The 18,406-nt window shown below is 35.3% G+C and overlaps 9 protein-coding genes across 9 annotated transcripts; 3 read left to right on the top strand and 6 right to left on the bottom strand.

The window, feature by feature from the left end:
* Positions 111 to 2,434, top strand: BMR1_03g02885 (cullin 1; the record flags this gene model as incomplete). Its single annotated transcript, XM_021482110.1, has 10 exons — positions 111 to 178; positions 199 to 285; positions 365 to 461; positions 487 to 660; positions 704 to 1,123; positions 1,144 to 1,366; positions 1,388 to 1,547; positions 1,568 to 2,181; positions 2,203 to 2,267; positions 2,288 to 2,434. 10 exons carry the CDS (start codon positions 111 to 113, stop codon positions 2,432 to 2,434), a joined length of 2,055 nt encoding a protein of 684 aa, XP_021338664.1.
* A 104-nt stretch (positions 2,435 to 2,538) lies between these two features.
* On the bottom strand, positions 2,539 to 3,429 carry BMR1_03g02880 (Mitochondrial carrier protein; the record flags this gene model as incomplete). The annotated part of the gene is made up of 1 exon (XM_012793733.1): positions 2,539 to 3,429. The coding sequence occupies one exon, from the start codon at positions 3,427 to 3,429 to the stop codon at positions 2,539 to 2,541; it is 891 nt and encodes a 296-aa protein (XP_012649187.1).
* On the bottom strand, positions 3,798 to 5,198 carry BMR1_03g02875 (hypothetical protein; the record flags this gene model as incomplete). The annotated part of the gene is made up of 1 exon (XM_012793732.1): positions 3,798 to 5,198. One exon carries the CDS (start codon positions 5,196 to 5,198, stop codon positions 3,798 to 3,800), a length of 1,401 nt encoding a protein of 466 aa, XP_012649186.1.
* BMR1_03g02870 (hypothetical protein) lies at positions 5,613 to 7,325 on the bottom strand (the record flags this gene model as incomplete). The annotated part of the gene is made up of 1 exon (XM_012793731.1): positions 5,613 to 7,325. One exon carries the CDS (start codon positions 7,323 to 7,325, stop codon positions 5,613 to 5,615), a length of 1,713 nt encoding a protein of 570 aa, XP_012649185.1.
* A 411-nt stretch (positions 7,326 to 7,736) lies between these two features.
* BMR1_03g02856 (hypothetical protein) lies at positions 7,737 to 10,455 on the bottom strand (the record flags this gene model as incomplete). The annotated part of the gene is made up of 4 exons (XM_021482109.1): positions 7,737 to 8,363; positions 8,570 to 9,844; positions 9,866 to 10,057; positions 10,204 to 10,455. 4 exons carry the CDS (start codon positions 10,453 to 10,455, stop codon positions 7,737 to 7,739), a joined length of 2,346 nt encoding a protein of 781 aa, XP_021338663.1.
* On the top strand, positions 10,470 to 12,561 carry BMR1_03g02855 (conserved Plasmodium protein, unknown function; the record flags this gene model as incomplete). Its single annotated transcript, XM_021482108.1, has 7 exons — positions 10,470 to 10,718; positions 10,809 to 11,070; positions 11,091 to 11,320; positions 11,511 to 11,759; positions 11,780 to 12,081; positions 12,163 to 12,259; positions 12,280 to 12,561. 7 exons carry the CDS (start codon positions 10,470 to 10,472, stop codon positions 12,559 to 12,561), a joined length of 1,671 nt encoding a protein of 556 aa, XP_021338662.1.
* BMR1_03g02850 (GTPase Der) lies at positions 12,798 to 14,960 on the bottom strand (the record flags this gene model as incomplete). The annotated part of the gene is made up of 7 exons (XM_021482107.1): positions 12,798 to 13,271; positions 13,293 to 13,742; positions 13,789 to 14,094; positions 14,115 to 14,279; positions 14,304 to 14,670; positions 14,695 to 14,840; positions 14,862 to 14,960. The coding sequence occupies 7 exons, from the start codon at positions 14,958 to 14,960 to the stop codon at positions 12,798 to 12,800; spliced, it is 2,007 nt and encodes a 668-aa protein (XP_021338661.1).
* Positions 14,961 to 15,084: 124 nt separating this feature from the next.
* On the top strand, positions 15,085 to 16,386 carry BMR1_03g02845 (hypothetical protein; the record flags this gene model as incomplete). Its single annotated transcript, XM_021482106.1, has 2 exons — positions 15,085 to 15,415; positions 15,464 to 16,386. 2 exons carry the CDS (start codon positions 15,085 to 15,087, stop codon positions 16,384 to 16,386), a joined length of 1,254 nt encoding a protein of 417 aa, XP_021338660.1.
* On the bottom strand, positions 16,845 to 18,158 carry BMR1_03g02840 (BmGPI16, Chemotaxis domain; the record flags this gene model as incomplete). The annotated part of the gene is made up of 1 exon (XM_012793725.1): positions 16,845 to 18,158. One exon carries the CDS (start codon positions 18,156 to 18,158, stop codon positions 16,845 to 16,847), a length of 1,314 nt encoding a protein of 437 aa, XP_012649179.1.

The following is an 18,406-nucleotide window of genomic DNA, read 5'->3' as shown; positions in this document are numbered from 1 at the left end:
TTTGGTAGTCATATCGCTAGCCCAGTATAGTACTAGTGGTGCCGGTTCCCGGGCGCCATAGCTCTTGAACTTGATGCGTGTGTAATGCCAAACCAATCAAATCCAATCAAATGTCTGAAAAGGACGCTGTAGATTTTGATGAAGGGTGGAAAACACTGCAATTAAGTCTTATTTCAAAGTAATTTTCTGTACATTTAGGTTGGAAGATGTTTTGGACCGTGATTTCGACCTCTGCAACCCGCCTAGACGGATATTTTCAGTTAAGCAGCAGACAACTCACTACACGTACGTAATTACTTGTGGTGTATGTCAATTGTATAAGTTTATTAAATTATTTCATTTGATACCTATGATTATGATTTAGTATAGTGTACAACATGTGCACGAGGAGAGATGGTAGCTACGAGGAGATTTTATATCGCAGGTACAGGGAGACAATTGGGAGTTTTTTGCGTAGGAAGGTATTATTTAACTTATCAGATCAAGCCGTTTTTGGAGGCTAGTGAGGAACCTATGAGATTGAGGATGGCCATTGTCTGGACCAAATTCAAGACGTACATACGTGTATTGGGGGCTGCTTTTAGCTACCTGGACCGATTTTACGTAGAGTTATACGGGCTTATGGATTTGAATGGGCTGGCAATATTGCAATTTAGGAAGGTATGTGCACTTACAATTATCCAAGAGTTGTGCATTTATTTAGTTATTCATGGAATACAGGGATATGTTTTCAAGCAGTATAATTGAGAAATACGATAATTTGAGGGAATTACCGGCAGTCGATGAAGCACAGCATATTGATTTAAGCGTTTCACTGGAAATTTACAATGCAATAGACCCCGATAATGTATTATTCAAGATGGATATTGAGAAGGTTTTGATTGAGAGAACAAATGATTATTATGATAAAATATCTCGTATTTGGATTTATGAATATCCTTTAGAGGATTATATGGTAATATTCAATGAAATTCTGGCCCAGGAGTTGGATCGTTGTAAATTGTTTTTTCACGATAAAGTTGTAGAACCTCTCCGTGATGCGATCGTTACATGTATGGTAAAAAACAGGTTGGAAAGAATAAAAAGTAAGCTATTCGATTGTCAAGATATCACTGGACTGGATGTAAGCAAGGCATTACATAGAATGCATTACTTTACCAGACTTTGTCATTGCTACCAGAAGGTATTGAGCTAATTGGAAGCTATTTGATCAAGCAAATGCAAAGTGAAACTGAATTGGTCAACGTTGATAAAATGACAGACATTTCTGTTGTTCACTGGGTGCTGGGTTTGTCTGATAAGTTTGGGAAGATTGTAGACCATTGTTGCCTTGCCGATAAGGCAATCCACAAATCATTCAATCGAGGTATATGACTTATTGATCCAGGCATAGAATGGGTCCTAAATCATAAAATTGACTCGCAAAAGTCTGCAAAATATTTGGCTACATATGCAAACCGCCAAATACTAAAAAATTGTGGCATTGGGGATGTAATGTCCCTATTCCATCGTCTAAAGAATAAAAGAGCATTCATCGAACACTATCGGTAAAATGGGTGTCATACAGGTATTTTCTAGCAGCAAGGCTATTGAATAATTCTCCATTAGACAGGGAAGTTGATGCTTATAATCTGCTGAGCAAGATGGCGGGCAGCAGGAGCACAGCAGAAATTCATGGTATGATCCAAGATATTGACCATTCTAACACAATATCTAGTGGAATTACAACTGATGATGTTTACTTTAAGCCATATTGCCTATCCAGTGACTACTGGTCTGACTTTGACCAGGCAATCAAATACCCCAGTTCCAGCGTGACCGTATACCCTGAGCTCCACAGGCAGATGGCCCACTGTGAAAAACACTACCTATCCAACCTGAAACATCGCACCTTACGTTGGGTTCCCTCTCTGAGTCAAATAACCCTAACCAGTGACAATTTAGAAATAGAGTGTAACCTAGTACAAGCAACTATACTGCTCCATTATGCTGACAATGTAACCACTATTAATGACATTGCCGCGCTTATGGACGTGCAGACCGAATATGTCACCTATGTCATTCTCAACATGAACAAGAAATGTAATATTTTTGCGGTAAATGGCTCAAAATTACAGCTAAACTCTGTGACAGGGAGCCTGTGTTTACTTGATGATCTTAATCACGGGCTAGCGGTTGCATGTAACAAGTTTGATTATTTAGGCGACACTTGTGATGATTCTATGTCAATTGACGCAGCAATTATCAGGTCTCTAAAGGCCTCCAAGGTAACTACTCACATAATCAGACTCTAAGATTGGGTCAAATTATACGCAGCGTACAAGCCAATTTGTTGGAGCCTTTAGCGCCGGAAGTAATTATGGAGCGAATTGAGTCAATGGTTTTATCTGGGCAAATTGGGCATGCACCGCCCGATCTTTACCATTATTCGTGACGCTAAAAACATACCCTTCATACAGTTAATGTATAATTTTAGAACGCGTACCAAACTGTTTGTTAATGGAAAGTATAAAATTACACCACTGCAATGTCTTGATGTCAGGTTTTGAGTAAAGCGTTACGTTTTAGGGCAAGTTTGGTCAACGTCTCGTACGATGTGTAAAAGATCAGGCCGTATAGCAATGATCTCATTATCTGGCACTTAAACCCCACATACAAGCCTGAAATACTCTGCATTTTGTAGGTGTGGACGATGTTTTTGATGATCCCCTGTTGGAAATATGGTGACAGTTGGCATTGCATTTGGGCTCGAGAAACCATGACGGGATACGTACATAAACTGCCACATAGGCGGGATAAAGACCCGTAAATAATCGGTAGATATGGGTTTAAAAAACTCAATGTGCTGTTACCTTCCGGTGTTTTCCTCCCCTTTAGTGACTCATACAATGTCATTTGTATTGTTATCTGAGGAATCGACGTGAACGAAGCTGAGTAGCCTTTAAATAATCCCATAGCCCCGTGTCTAGAAAAGGTGTGGTAGATCCATTTAGCGGTGTTCCCGCTGATAAACCAGCCGGCCCTTTTGGCCTGAATTGATTCTAGCTGTAGCGACAGTCTTGCGATCCAAAAAGGGTGGACTATGGACGTGGTGATGAAAGATGAGATGATACTCCTGATCATGCAGTCTGTAAATTCTTTGGATGAAAAAGTGAAGCAACCCAAACGTTCGTATAGGTACCTAACTGCACCCCAAGAAAAAGAGGCCATCAAGGCGCTACTCCACACACCGCGGTAGAGTGCCTTCAGTCCTTCCAACCTGTACAAATTGTTTAGGGTGGAAAATAGGCCCTTGTACCTAAATACAACATTCGGTGAAGCTAAGTGTGCTTGTTCTCTAGTTCTCACTAATGCGATAGGATATGTTACAAATTCAGCGACTGAAGCCGATAGCGCTTGGCACACAGCTGAGATACCTGGGGATAGCATTATATTTGGTTAGAACGGTTGGTTGTAAATATAGTGTTCAATCAACATGATCAGGCGCGAATTCAATGCTACTGATGTGTCGGGGAGATGGGGATTATGTAACTGTTGTATTTATATGCTGTCTAATCCTTAGCAATTGTGAGTTGGATATTATAATGGCTGTTAACAGCTAGTATTTTCAATATATTTATTTTTTCAAATCATATGGCTCTATGTCATGGAGTAAATAATTTGTTGTGTGCGTATAATTAATTCGTCAAAACGAAGTGAAACTAGTTTATAATGACTACAGAATCTATAATTTTATATTGATATTATGCAACTTCACTAATCATTGTAGTGGATTATGATTAAAAGTGATTAATCTGTCAACTATTCTTGGGGTTGGCATAAGTCAGGAATTTTACGAGGTTTTCACCTTGGAAAAATCTCCATCTCTCAGTATAGGTCTTGGAATTCGGATCATTTACCTCAATTTTAATCTTCCAGCGATAGCACAGAAGGGGAGTTATGATGATTTTTTTAATTTGGGCTGGGGGCTTCACTATTTGATAAAAGGTGTCTGACGTTGATAATGCTATGAACACTATGTGACCCTCAAGCTTTGGCTCTAAAATGTATTTGTTCATATTTTTTGTCATTTTTATTTCTTTCAATGGGTGATCAGAGGATAAATCGATATCCAATGCAATTAATTCGTCAGATGATGTGGCATGCTTTGATAATTCAGTGGCCCAATCAGGTTTAATATCACCGTTGTATGGCAATTTGGAGTGTAATTTGATGAATTTGCCGTTGTGTTCTGATAATGCCAATGTAATTTCAATGCTATTGATTTTCTTATACAAAAATATCTGGTCGATCCCGTCAAAACTGCTTATGGAATTATACTTGTAATTGTAAAGGGAGATGCTTTTGATCGCCGCGCATGTAATGTATTCCGGTTTTACGTAAATATGAAACATATTCAAATGCATATGTACTAGTATTTCGTCACTAAATATTGTCGATAGAACATCAACATTCAAACTCTTAAATTGTTTGGTGATAAGCTTGTAAAAGCACCCATTCACATGTTCGAACCAATAGGGGAAAATATATTCTTCGGGAAAAATAATTGTACCTACGTGATAAATTGAATCTGGGATTAGTGAATTGTATGCTGTTATCTTTATTTTCCTATAAGCTACTGGGGTGAGTTTTATGATGTTTGAAAAGTTATGATTGATAAGATTCGCAACAATAAAATTGTCCCAGCTAAAATTACCTATCGAAGATTCACCATTAGTCTTAAACGTAACAAAATCCCTGGTATAAACAACATCTAGATTAGCTGGGAGAGAATCTAAGTTCACATCCACAATGGATTTCCTAATTCTATTTATTAGTTGGGGCGAATTTAGATTTAGCCACTGAGGAAAGTTATAAAATTCTGGAAAAATTAACAAATGTGGGGTTTCAATAAATTTATTGCCAGAAATGTCTAGCAGTTTAATTCCCAGTTCCAAAGTATTATTGCCCATTGGTTTCAGGTAAATCCATGCCAGCAAGTAATTTTTGTTTATTTTAAAGTGAAAAATGTCTCCCCAATTAATTTCGGAGATGAGAGTGCCAATTGGTATATTGGGACTCGGGAAAACATATAACTTTGACATATAGTAGTCAATTTTAATCATGTTTGTGGGTTCTCGATCGAGTTCCAACACAAGTTTGCATTCATAGGATGTAGCTAAGGATAGTGTGTATAGTAGAAATATGGCTGTACTCATTATGTATGGTTAGTGTTTATGCGGGCATCATTTGGCTGCAATTTTGTTTTATACATTTATTAAAAATGTGCAACTAATGCTTATGTGCTTTATATAACTATAATAACTATCATGATTAGCTATATATCATAATATCTGTCATACTCGGTATTAAATTGACTAAATATTTAATGGTATGATTATAATTGCCATGTAGATAGTATAATTAACTGAGGATCTCAAGGAGCTTATCAATTGCATTTGCTTACAGATTATTTGAATAGATTTAATTTTATCAAAAAATGTGTTGTAGTTGTACTAGATGCAGTAAATATCATGGCATTGTACAAGGAAATCATGATTATATATTCACACTATCATCTGAATTTGAGTTAAATGTTATGTTGTCGGATGTTAAATGTTATATTAGTTTCATTAGTCTGTAATTAAGGGTTGCTCTTGGGAAATAAGATCTAAAAACCATTTTGGAATATTTTTATCCTCAAAGTAGCGTTCATGTTGCATGATCTTATTAGCATCATTATAGTAAATAATTTTCACGTTGTAAAAACAGTTAACCATCTCAACAATTATCTTTACGATCGTATATTTATCATTACATCCGAACAAAAGTTGATCAGTCCATGAAACGGATTTTATTGTACAACAATCCATGAATGCTAATGATACAGTAATTGCTACCTCAGAAGGATTCAACAATTTAATCTCTAGCTCTTCATTCAGTTCATCGTTAGAGAGATCTATATACAATTTCGTTTCAGATTTTAAGAGTGCCTCTGTAAATTCAATTCTTTCTTTTAACCATGTGGGGATTTTAGATTCATCGACTATTACAGTCGACAATTTCCTAGAGATCTGATCACTTTTCTTGTTTTCCATATAAAGCACTCCTACGTCCATCCTATTATCACCCGACGCAGTTAGTATGATTTTGCTTATAATATTCTCTATATTCAAATTAAAAAACATTTGATTCCCCCATCTAACAATATGAAGTGCTGTTTTGTCGTAAAACTCTTGTTTTATAAACAATTCAATTGTATTAAATCCATGTATAACACCAAATTGTTTTGGTAACACGTCATTAGACATATCAAAAAATAACACTTCAGATTGTACCCTTTTTAAAAATGATTTGTTATCCTCAGCTAACCATTTCGGAAATTCGTAATCAGGTGGTAATTGTATAGTGTGACCCTTACTTTTCCTATTTGTACCACGTAAATGCACAAAATGTATCTTGATTCTATTATCCCCTAGTGGAATTAAATCAATACTTGATATAACATCATTTCTTTGAAATATTTTACTAAATAAGTTGCCCCATCTGACAGATCCAATTAATTGATTGTGCAACGCATCGTTTCTAAAGAAGATATGTAGTTCGTTATTGAATGGGATAATTTCAAATTTTTCCAAAAAATCATCAGTTCCTAAGTCTATATCAATATTATGAATATTTAGGTTGGAATTCGTACGTGAATACAAAAAAACAATCCTTTTAAACCATTCTACAACTGATATTCGTGTAGGAACTCTAAATGAGCAAACATGTCTAATTTCATCCTCATCAAAGTATTGTGCAAACACTTTTATAGTATAATCTCCATGTGGAGTTAACGCTATACGTCTGGTGAAGTAATGTCTAATAAAACAATCGCTTGGGATAGTCCAAAATACATTGGATAATATCTTTCCAGGATCATTAATCGATATATCTATTCCTAGAAAATACATATATGGTATAACGTTAAAATGATCCATAAATCGGTCATTTGACAAATTTATATTCACAGTCTTAAACGTAATTAATTGGTCAACTCGGGAGTGTGTATTTTTAATCCATTGGGGAAAGGAATAATCTCTTGGAAAAATAATTTTATAGGATTTTATTATAGATTCTATATTTTCTTCAATAACATTCTTGCATTTTAATGAAATATCCAATTTATTATCACCCAAAGGTCTTATTGTAAAGTCCGTAAAAACGTACCCTCCACATAGGGTCACATTGAATAAGCTGCTCCATTTTATCATGCTTATTAATAAATCATCTGGTACTGAATATGACAAAACTCCATGTTTATCTATGCAATTGATATTTGGCAATAACTCATCGTTAGACATATCAAGTTCTATATATAGATTAGTATCTGTATTGTTGCATAACACAACATCAATTGCAAATATATGCGAAATTATCATTAAAATAGCTGGAAACATTGTATTTAATCTGTCTTTATGTAAAATGTTTGTCTGCTACTAGTGAGCTATTTTAGTTAGTGATTGGCTGGTTGAGAATTTTTATCAACAAACTGCATTTCAAAGTATTTTAATTAGTTAGCAAACACAACCTTGAGGTAATAATAAATATTATTTGGCCTGTAAATTTTTGTATATTCCTACAGTTGATTTTTTTAATTTCGATATTTTTTGCAATAAATTCAAATTTCATGACATCCGTTAACAATTATAATATTATAATATGGGTAATAAATGAATGAAATTGTTTCTAAAAAATATTTCAATATAATACAATTACTGGGCATCAGTGTCTTGATAATCTTCGGGAAAAACATAGGCATCATCAATGGCCTCCTGAGCTTCCTTAGATAGACCCACCCTCCCCGTGGGATAACTAGTAACAAACTTTTTGTTGCCGCAAACAGGACAGATAAACTCTCCCTTTTCAAACTTAGTATACTCATTTGGCATGGCCATTTGCCCTGATTTATCGTTAAATTGTAACTTGAAAATTGTGTAACCACAGTTTGTACATGCGGACTGAGGGCTAGGCTTCTCCCTATAAAGCCTGTACGGTAAAAATTGTTGCATACTTTCATATACTTCTTGCCCGTCCAATGGCTCTGGAAATTTACAAGTTACTCCAGTTTGGCCGCCAGTTGCATTAATTGCAGCGAGTAGTGGCATATCCTTCATCAGTAATTCAGGATCATCGTTCACATAAGGGGAATCATCATATTCAATATCCTTGTTAGTTTGTTCATCCATCCCCTTCGTTTCATCATCAAGCATATTCCTAAATACATTTGCCGCAGAGTTGGTATCGCTAAGGTATTCTTTTATCCATTGTTTTGGTAGTTTGAAATTAGGTCCAACAAATTTTATAGAGGGGGGAGGAGGGTTATCAGGGTCTTTATCCACCTAAGTGAGATTATCCATTATAGAAGAAATCAATTTAAATTTTTTACTTGTTAATCGCCCGTAATTTTATTAGACAATACAAACAATTGATTTATTTGTAATTATATGTACAGTGGTTATTATTGTTTGATGTTAGCTTTGAATTATATGTAAATAATAATTGTGTTGTTTTCCGTTAACAAATCAATATTATTATATATTCCTACCTGTTGAACAGTTTCCAAGGCCGTGATTGGCATGTGTATTGCAAATGAGTGACACCATTTTAGGTGTTCAAGTTTGCTCAAAAAGTACAAAGCATCTGCCAAAATCTCCCTTTTTGACAATTTATATTCAACTTTCATTTTATCTGCGATATTTGGATTAGTTTTTTCGGTAGTTTGATTATATGTGGTATTTGTATTGTTAATGGCCTGTAGTTGTTTTCTCCTGTTTATGCGATTGATGGCAGCCATAGTGAATTTCCACTCAGAATTGGAATTCCTGATAAACATGTCCAAATGCTCTTGTGGATCCATATGTCTGTATGGTTCGAGCATTTTATTAGCCTCCTCCATCCCTTTCTCGATATCTTCCTTGCTAGTAAACTTGAATTTTGGATTAAAGTCCTTGTCGTACATCAAGTAGTCTATTTCATCCATCCTGTCCTTCAATTCGTCGTAGCTCAATGATTCTTCACCATGTTCAGGTGGCAAGTAGTTACGTTTCAAAGCTTTGCCCCCTTTTATTTCACCTTTAAAGGCAGGAACGTTGTCTAGGCTGTAAAAATCGTGCGATTCTTTCGGAATTTGAATTCTATTCCTACCAATTGTATCCTTTAACAAATTCTGCCAATCAGCAATTTCGCTTGACAAGTCACGGATCTGGTCAAGGCGGCACTGCTCAATAATTTTAAATTTAGGGACAAATGATGGACTATGTGGATCTACCTGTTTTTGCAGTGGATTCATTACTTCATTCTTAATCTTTTCACTTTGAGCTATTATGCAGGATTTCTTAACCTCCGTCGCCTCCTCTTCACTCAGCCCTAGTAATGTATATCCATTAAATGGTTTCAGCTCTGTTAACTCTGCAGAATAAAAATCTAAAGCCCAAGTACATTTAGCAAGTTTTCTAGCTGCCTCTTCTATTTCATTATCCGTTAAGCTCAGTAAGAAACGTGAATTTGTCGACAAATGGGAAAGTATTTTTCGTTTTCTCTCGGCCACTTTGGATTCGTCACCTGTAATGGGAGGAGGGGCAGGTGGGAACAACGCAGCATGTTTTGCTAGCTCCTCATTCAACCTCTCAGTAACAAATTCTTCATACATTTTGACTTTAAATTTATGCAGTGTCTTTTGTACATCCCCTTCAAATATTGTTTCAAGGTGCGCCGAATACATTTTGGCGTTACCCACAAAAGAATCATGTAGGATCATTAAATAGCATAATAAAGTGGTGTCATTTGTTTCCAATATCAAGGGCTGTAGTATTGTGCTTATCTGTGTAAATTTTGTGCATACTATAGTAGGAGACGGGTCAAAACTTTGTTTTATAAAGCTATGGAAGCCTTCTAGCTCTGATATAGTGAATCTAGGATGTTTATGTGACCATTTAGTTACCAGGTATTCCAACAGTCTACGTTTGTTGCGGGTTATTAGTTCGATTTTGTTTGATGGTATTTTGAACGTGGTTAGTAGCTCCTCACCAATAATCTAAATTACGAAAAGATGTGTAATCATTCTTTAATTAGTGCATATTTTGAGTTTAAAAAAGAATATGTGGGTAGAATTTTATAGAACAATTTAACCGTGTCAAAATATAAGTTTGTTAATTCAAATCGCAACCGGTTTTCACTTACATTAATAGAATCTGCCGTTTTTAACAAGAATCTTTTGAGAAAATACGTGGCGAAAGTGATTATACTAGCTAAACCAACTGATCTAACGATATTACGTTGAGTCACATCAACCAAGCTGTTAGGCAACGAACACAATGAACGGGTGTATTGTACATTTGATATGTATTCAGTTGTATAATCGTAATTTGTTCTTATTTTTATGGTTTTGACGGGATAATTAGATAGGAAGCCTGATGTGTCTGGCGGCTTCATAGTGCTCTGTTGTTATGTGGTTTGGGTTCATAACCCTAGCGGCACTAACACACCTGGTCACGCCATTTAAACACACCAGTTATCTTAAAATTATAAATTCAATTAGTTGCCCAAATGATGTGTCATTTTGTCACAAATTATACTCGAGAACTGAGGAAAGCAATTCAATATGTGATGATTCTACTACTAATGAAAATGTTCATTCAGTAGATAAATTATCCCCCGAATTTCAGAGATTACTTATAGGGCTAATTGTTTATAAGGTATGTCAGATATTGTATAATATTTTACATCACAAAGGACTAAATTTCATTTGTGATGTAACATATTGTCATGCCGAATTATTTACTTAGTGCAAACATGGAAACTATAACGTGCCAAGGAGATTTGTCTTTGGTACAGATGTCGATAGTAGAATTGTCAAATATCGTTTGGGCCAAATATACAATTATACAATTGATGAACTCACGCTGTTAAGCGAGGAACCGAATAAATTAAACGATTCTGAACGGCCACAAGGGGCTATTCCCCTGTACGAACTAAAGGATGCCTACAAATATTTTCGTTTAATCCACCTAGATGTATCGAAAATTGTCAAAATCAAGAAGGAATCAGGTATACTTGTTTTGATGCAGAACTAAAAATGCATAAACACCTAATTAAGCCCAGTTATGGCAAGAGATCTAAGGCCCCTAGAACTCCGAAGATTGACAACTTATCAACCGATCCGAACATGGTTTATGATGAGTTTCTGAAAAATTATTACGACACGCATATACTGGATAAGGCTAGGGAGACGGCGAAGGAAGCGGAAAAGGTGTTATTGCAATACATAATTGATGATCATTATAGAAAGAATTACAAGGTACGTTTATTGTGATGGTAATTAATGATTTCATCAATAGATTATTTGAACTCCTTATTTTGAGGATTTGAATTATATATCTTCACAAATTATTTACTATCGATTTGTGATGTGTTAGCATATGTGAAATTATTTGCATTAAATTTTTTCATTTCAACATAAATTATCATTACAATTGTTATTAACGTAGCCAGTGCAGCCCCTACCTCCCCCATCCGATAATCCACAAATACAACAAAATGTCATCAAATCTATAGTAGAAGAATTACTGCAAGCGTACCAGGAAACTGATGCTTATTCTGAACAATTAAGAGCCGGGATAACCCCCCTATCATGTCTAATACCATCCAGTACTAGACGGGATAGGGAGGGTGGATTTCATCATGAGTTTTTTCATTGGACATTTGAAGATTTCGTAGGAGCACTAGTACATTTTAATGTATATAACAAATTACTCAGAATTTGTACAATACGTACAACCTAGAAAAATACAAGGAATCAAAAATAGAAGGCACAGAATTTATCCCTTTAACTTTCAACCGGTTAGAAAGAGGATACGAGGTGGAAGAGAATGATTTTTGGCCTGAGAAATGGCACAAAATGCCGTTGGGTCACTTTATCCACTCCATTAGAGATGGAGATATTGATGCAAAAGATCACTGGTTAAGGAGGCCCGTTTTGGATCGGATCAGGTTCAATTGGGGAGATGGATTGAGGCATCTTAGTTTCACATGGGAATTGTTGATGAAGGGTATATATTGGTATGTAAAATATTCTAATACTTTGTTTTTAAATATAGAAAGTGAAAATCGTTTAATGTTTAATATAAGTGCATAATTTAGGATGTTAAATGTTAGGGGAGATTCAGCGATAACACCAGGCCTAGTTCTACCCAATGATGCTTTGGTTGTCAGATTCGGATTGCCTGAAGAGATCCAGGTATTTAACTCGTAAATTAGGGTTTGAAGATTGGATATATGTTTGATTTAGCCCTTCAACAATCGCAAGTTTTGTTTGAATATTATCCCGAACGCTATAATTTCCTCCAACACTCATCTTTCCAGCATATACCTCAAAGGGGTGTTATTTTGGGTTATCGCCCCGAACCTCACTATAGGTACAATCCTGATATCAATGGATTGCAACTTAGTAATACGGGGAAGCTCTTTCTGGGAGATCATACCACATTAGACAATTTTGAAAAGGATAAAAATACGCCTAATCCACCCAATAACAATTAACACTAGTAATGTAGAGTCTAGTGTTAATTAATAGTGGAAATGATAAATGAGTTATTGCTATATTGGCAAATTGTACAATAATTCAATTTTTAGTGAAAGTATACTACATTTGCAAGTTATTTAGTCATTTGATATGACAAATAGTTGTGGTATCTCTATTAGTTCATAGTGAGCACTCAATTGATTAGTGGAATTGAAAGTTATCTTGTTTTGATCATGTAAATTTCCAATCCCTATTAGGATGGTAGCTTCTTGACTCTGTATCTCCTAGTAAGATTGCTAACAGCTGATTCCTGAGCCGGGCCTAATCTCTTCCACCTTAGTACATCCCTCTTTGATAGCTTCTTCCCAGGTTTAGGCATAACAGTTGTTCTCAGAACAAATTTAATCGTTGAAGATGACATGTTGAATTGTGCCTTGAGGGAGTTCTTCATCTGTTGCAAATAGCTGTGAGGGATGCTACCGAATACATTAGACCATAAAACAAATGTGGGTGGAAGTGTTCGTGTTTGTGCAATGTACTTTATGTTGCATTTAGATCCGTGACGCCAAGGTGGAGGCCATCTAGCAACAAAAGCCCTGAGCCACTCATTCAATAGGTGATTAGGTACCCTTTTGCAGCATTCAAGGAACGTCACTATTATTTTCTTTAACAGCCTTTGGCAGTTCAATCCGTTACTACTGGTAAATAGCACAGGGATGTCTTTTAGCTACATATAATCCAGGCTTACCTTTAATTGAATTTCATCCTTAAGTTTAGTTCTCTCATACAATTTTGTAAACTCATCCGAATGTGTCACTGAAATAATTAGCGATTTGCCCAATTTCATTATATTCCTGGCCAGTTTCATCTCCTTCCTAGTTGGTAAACTTTTGTTAAGACATAGTATGCAAATGTGAGAGGCGCAAATTAATTTTACACTCTTAAGCGTGGATTCCCTCCCTAGCTGGGATGATAAATTGAAAGGAGCGGTGTCTATTAATTCCACGAATTCGTCAACTTCTGTTGCATCTTTAGTAAGAAACTTGATTGCTACACGTAACAAAACATTCCCAGAGTCTGTGGTGGTAAATTTTTCACCTATCATTCTGATATTGGTGTTAGATATTGCGTTAATTAGGGAAGATTTACCAGTGCCTCTAGAGCCTACAACAGAAACTCTAATCACTGGTGGGATGTGCTAAGTTAAAATGTTTGTGTAATAATTGTTTATTTAATATAATTACCTGGTGTTTTTTGTGCTTGAAATATTCCTCCTCAATATCATTACACTCGGTAGCATTTATTTTCTCGGTAGATTCATGACTAGAAATCCTGGTGTTGGAATTGTTGTCTAATTTAAAATCGGATTGCGTTGAATCAAATTCATTATTATCTGTATTGGTATTAGTTGTAGTGATTGTGTGATGAGGTAAATTGAGCTCATAGCTCCAGTTTTCCCCAAAAATTCTGTTCATGCACCTAAACCAGGGCTCAGTGACTTTTGGTACTATTTCAATGGGTTGTGTTGCACGTATAGTGGCATCTTGTAACTAAATCATATGTAATTTACACTAAATAGAGTCTTTTCGTATGTAAATTTAACACGTTTCTTCCGTTCAATAAGGAAAGTGTTGAAATCAACCCCCTTATTGTAAAGCACGTTCATTGAAGTGAACAGATCATCACCGCAACTTTTTAAATGATTAGAAATTGTAAGTTTTAGTTCTTCAATGCCCTGAATCAAACAACTGGTAAATACCTTTAAAGTTATGCTGCAAACTTTAATTGGTTCACCCAGACCTAATTCATACGATTCGCCTATGCAATCCCAATCACTATCATCATCTGTTATTTTATTTATAACTGGTATTACAGTCTTTGGTACATTATTATTAATATCCTGTTTGGTCCATTTGGCGACAAATTGTGCAATTTCAAAATCCAAGGGCGTAACCCCCTCTTGTCCATCCAAAACCAACAGTACTACATGTGATTTTGAAATCAAATTTTTAACTCTATCCCATATACTAGTCATAAGCCCATTCTGATCATCGAACCCCAACCCTCCAGTGTCGAAGAGTACGCATTTCTTCCCGTAGAAGTCAACTATTGAGTGATTCAAATCCCTAGGAAATTAGGTACAGCTGTACCTTGTAGTGTTTCTAATGCTTGAAACTATGGAAAGATCACTTGAAACGTATTTAGATGAGCTTTTGCGCAGTAAAGCATTATAAAGTGATGATTTGCCGACATTTGATCTGCCAATCAATGGTACTGATAAACCTTGGTGCAAAGGCTGAATGAATAGTTAATTTACATCAACACATGTGACAGATTCTATCTTAAACGTGGCTATGTTCCGTCTATGCAGAATATAATTGATAATTGATTTAACCAAATGTTGCGATCTAATCATGAAACGCAATTAACAATTTTATAGTTACATATTTAAATGGGTATGTGTGTTTTATTTTTTTAATGGATAATTTTTAGCATCATTTTATTGAGAGGCCGCACAAATATAATGTGATAATATTTATATGGTGTCCACTTTTATTAGGGAAATCATTATAAACGCAGATTTGATCCTACTTTCCCCAATTCTATTTAAATCGATAAATCATTCAGTTGATATTGAATCTGTTGATGATTTGACAACTAGTATTGATGGTTCGAATGACTATGTTACCCAATTACTGTTTGATACATTGGTGAAATTTGTACTTGTTGATGTATTTGTATTTATTATAGCAGGAGATGAAGTTTTGCGGTGGAATCATCGAGAAATTGTTTTGGATCAATTTTACCGCCAAATCTTTTACCCCTTTACCATCATCGATCATCAAATACTAGAATCTACCAGTATCCAAGGTAGGCATTTTGCCCTGTTAATTTATATATTGGAAAGTGCTAATTTAGATACAGTGAATGTTTTCTATAATATATCAATCCATGGTACAAAAATGTTGGTGCCTAATGAAATTGGCATGCTCAAAAAGGCAATAAACAAGTTTAGCCAGCTAATGTATCGCATAAATTTGTCAGCACAATTTGCCAATTTTTCATACGAATACAGATTTATGGATGAACAAAGTACGATATCTAACAAAACTGCAGATAATAAATTAACTCCAGAAAATGATAAAAGCAAATCTGATAACGAATTTGCACAATATAACGAAACTGAACATTTGAATTTTGATAACAATCTAACCAGAAGATTATCGGAGATTATTATACCATTTTTATTGGTCCCAGAATTGGACAATTTTGTTGGAATATACCATAGAGCACCTAGAATTTTGATTTACGGTGACAATAATCGCAAAATATTTAACAAATGGCTAGGCACTTTGAAGCAACATTTAAATTTTAAATATCTACCAATATCAATTTCCCACATTTTTAGTTGCTACTGTGGGGATTCAGAAAGGAATCTAACATTCGCTTTCAATTTGGCTAAGTCACAGAATTGTTTCCCCACAATTTTGGTACTAGATGGTATCCATTTAATCTGTAGGGACATGAATGGTAAATGTGACATGACAAATCGTCTTTTTGCCACGTTAATATTGCAGTTAGATCAACTTAATCAACCCTTACAATCTGAGTATATGCACGCACAGATCAATTCAGCAATCATAAAATGTCCAACTGATTGCCCAATTGTTAAGTGGATAAACCAGTGTCAGGAACGCAGTTTCGCTATAAATATTTCTAATGAGGAGATAAATAAGGCCAGTCCAATTGCAGTGGTTGCTTTTACTGACGTGTCAATTGATGAGTTGTGCCAAGCTGTTACTAGAAAGGGCAGATTTGATTTCTTAATTGATGGCCTATAATGGAATTTAACGATATCACAATGGATCAAATGTTTATTGTTACTTTCATAATGATTTGTCGCAGCATTGGTGTATTTGTGGGTAATATTTTTTGTACGAGTAAAAATCGCAACTAATTGTAATCCATTACATTATATTTATTAATTTTATAGAAATTTGCATTATTTAAATTATATTTGTATAACAATTATTAATGATTAATTTGTAACTAACCTGGCACAACACTGTAATTTAATATATACAAATAACAATTCATTTCCAAGTAATCTTGGTATTATTTTGGTAATAACTAAAATTATTTTAACACATTTTCGAATACTTTATATTGAATCATTCAAATTAATGAATCAGTATTGTGAATCTATACTAATTAAATGTTTTAAAACCGTGCGATAAAATTATAAAACATATATTATTTACGTATATACTCGAGTTTTAAGTAAGGGTAAAGACCTCGTTTAAATAAACAAAAATGATGCGACTAATGGTAAAAATGATAAATTGGAGTAATTTATACCGTTGATACCCCTAACCCTTCTGTTACCTCGATTGCACATCCTCCCCCCTTTGTGTCTTTTCTTGCAGCATTTCTTCTTCCCTGTGTGCGCATGATGATTACTTTTAATACTATCATGTGTAATATCGGAAATTGCATTTTGAATCATATTCAAGTCCGAATCCATGGCATTCAATCCTTGTGACATTGATGCATCGAAGGAGAATTGGGTGAGAGGTTTTGAAGCATTGTCTTGGGAGAAGTTTTGCATTTGACCAAATGAACCAATGCATGAATTGTACTGGTACTCTATGTTTGATATTTGTTGCTGTAGCAGCGGTAGCAGTGCCGAAAAGGCAGTTTTGCATTTGTTAAAAGAGTCAACTCCTGCCAGTGCCTTGTAAGTAGCTAATTCTGCTTCCCTCTCCAACTTCTTGGCTCTAATGTTTACTTCAGGATCCCCTGGGTTTCTAGAACTGCTTAACGCATATTCTAAGCTAATTTTCCTCTTGTTAACACTGTCAAGTCTCTGCTCCGATATGGTATTTTCACCCTTTTTGTTGATGTCAAACATTCCCTTTCTTATAGCTTCCAAGCCTGTTAGTGTGATGGATACTTTGTAGAATGAATGAGATACTGCAAGAGGTACGTTTAATATTTCAGAAGCTCCATGAAACTCCGCGTCTGAATTCTCTGCAGCAATCTCCGTTGGAGCCGAAATAGAGTTATTATCATGCAACTTGTTGTCAAACTCATTATTAACTTCAAAGTGGCTTGATACGCCAATGGGTGTGTGCTTTGATTCCTGAAATTCACTACCTGCGAGATCCGATTTCCCCTTGTATTCGTTCTTCAGTTTCATCAAAGAGTCTTGAAAGTGTTTAATAATTGCCGCACAATTGGGATGGTTTGCCATTTGTATCATGGAAGGGTTTACACAAGCCTTGGTTACTTGGCCCTGATTGGGATTCATCCCCGGCAACAATTGTTGATCATTGAGTAACGGTGTTGCAGTTAGTGTTGGTGCGTCTACGAATGTGTAAGGCATGCTAGTTAGTTTGCGTTTCTTGGCAAAATACTCGGTGAAGCTGTGATAAGTTGGATCCAGCCAATCAAACAGATCTAGCATGCCAGCATGCCGTGTTAGTTCAGCACCACCCACATTAGCACTACCATTAGGAGTTACTGTCGCTGCATCTACTAGTGTAGATAGAGTATGTGTGATTAGCGATTGTGCTATTAGATGTAGTAATAGCGATAATTTTGTACGCTTCATAGTGAAAACATTGTTAACTGTGTAATATGGAGTAGACTGAGTCAGATCTGACAATGCAACATTAACGGCCGAAATGAGCGAAAGGTGTTTTTCATCACTTTTTAGCAAATAATTATTATGATTTTTGTAGTATATAAGACATTTAGTTTGTAAAGGTAATTGGATTGTTCCAAGAGATTTAAGTTTAAAAAAATGAATATGGCATATATAAATTAACTATATCCTAATGTGTACATCAAATGTTAATC

This window comes from Babesia microti, chromosome III, assembly GCF_000691945.2.
Source record: "Babesia microti strain RI chromosome III, complete genome".
In the NCBI taxonomy this organism is placed as follows: domain Eukaryota; phylum Apicomplexa; class Aconoidasida; order Piroplasmida; family Babesiidae; genus Babesia; species Babesia microti.
Note: the sequence above shows the minus strand (reverse complement) of the source record. Positions and strands in the feature narration are given on the sequence as shown.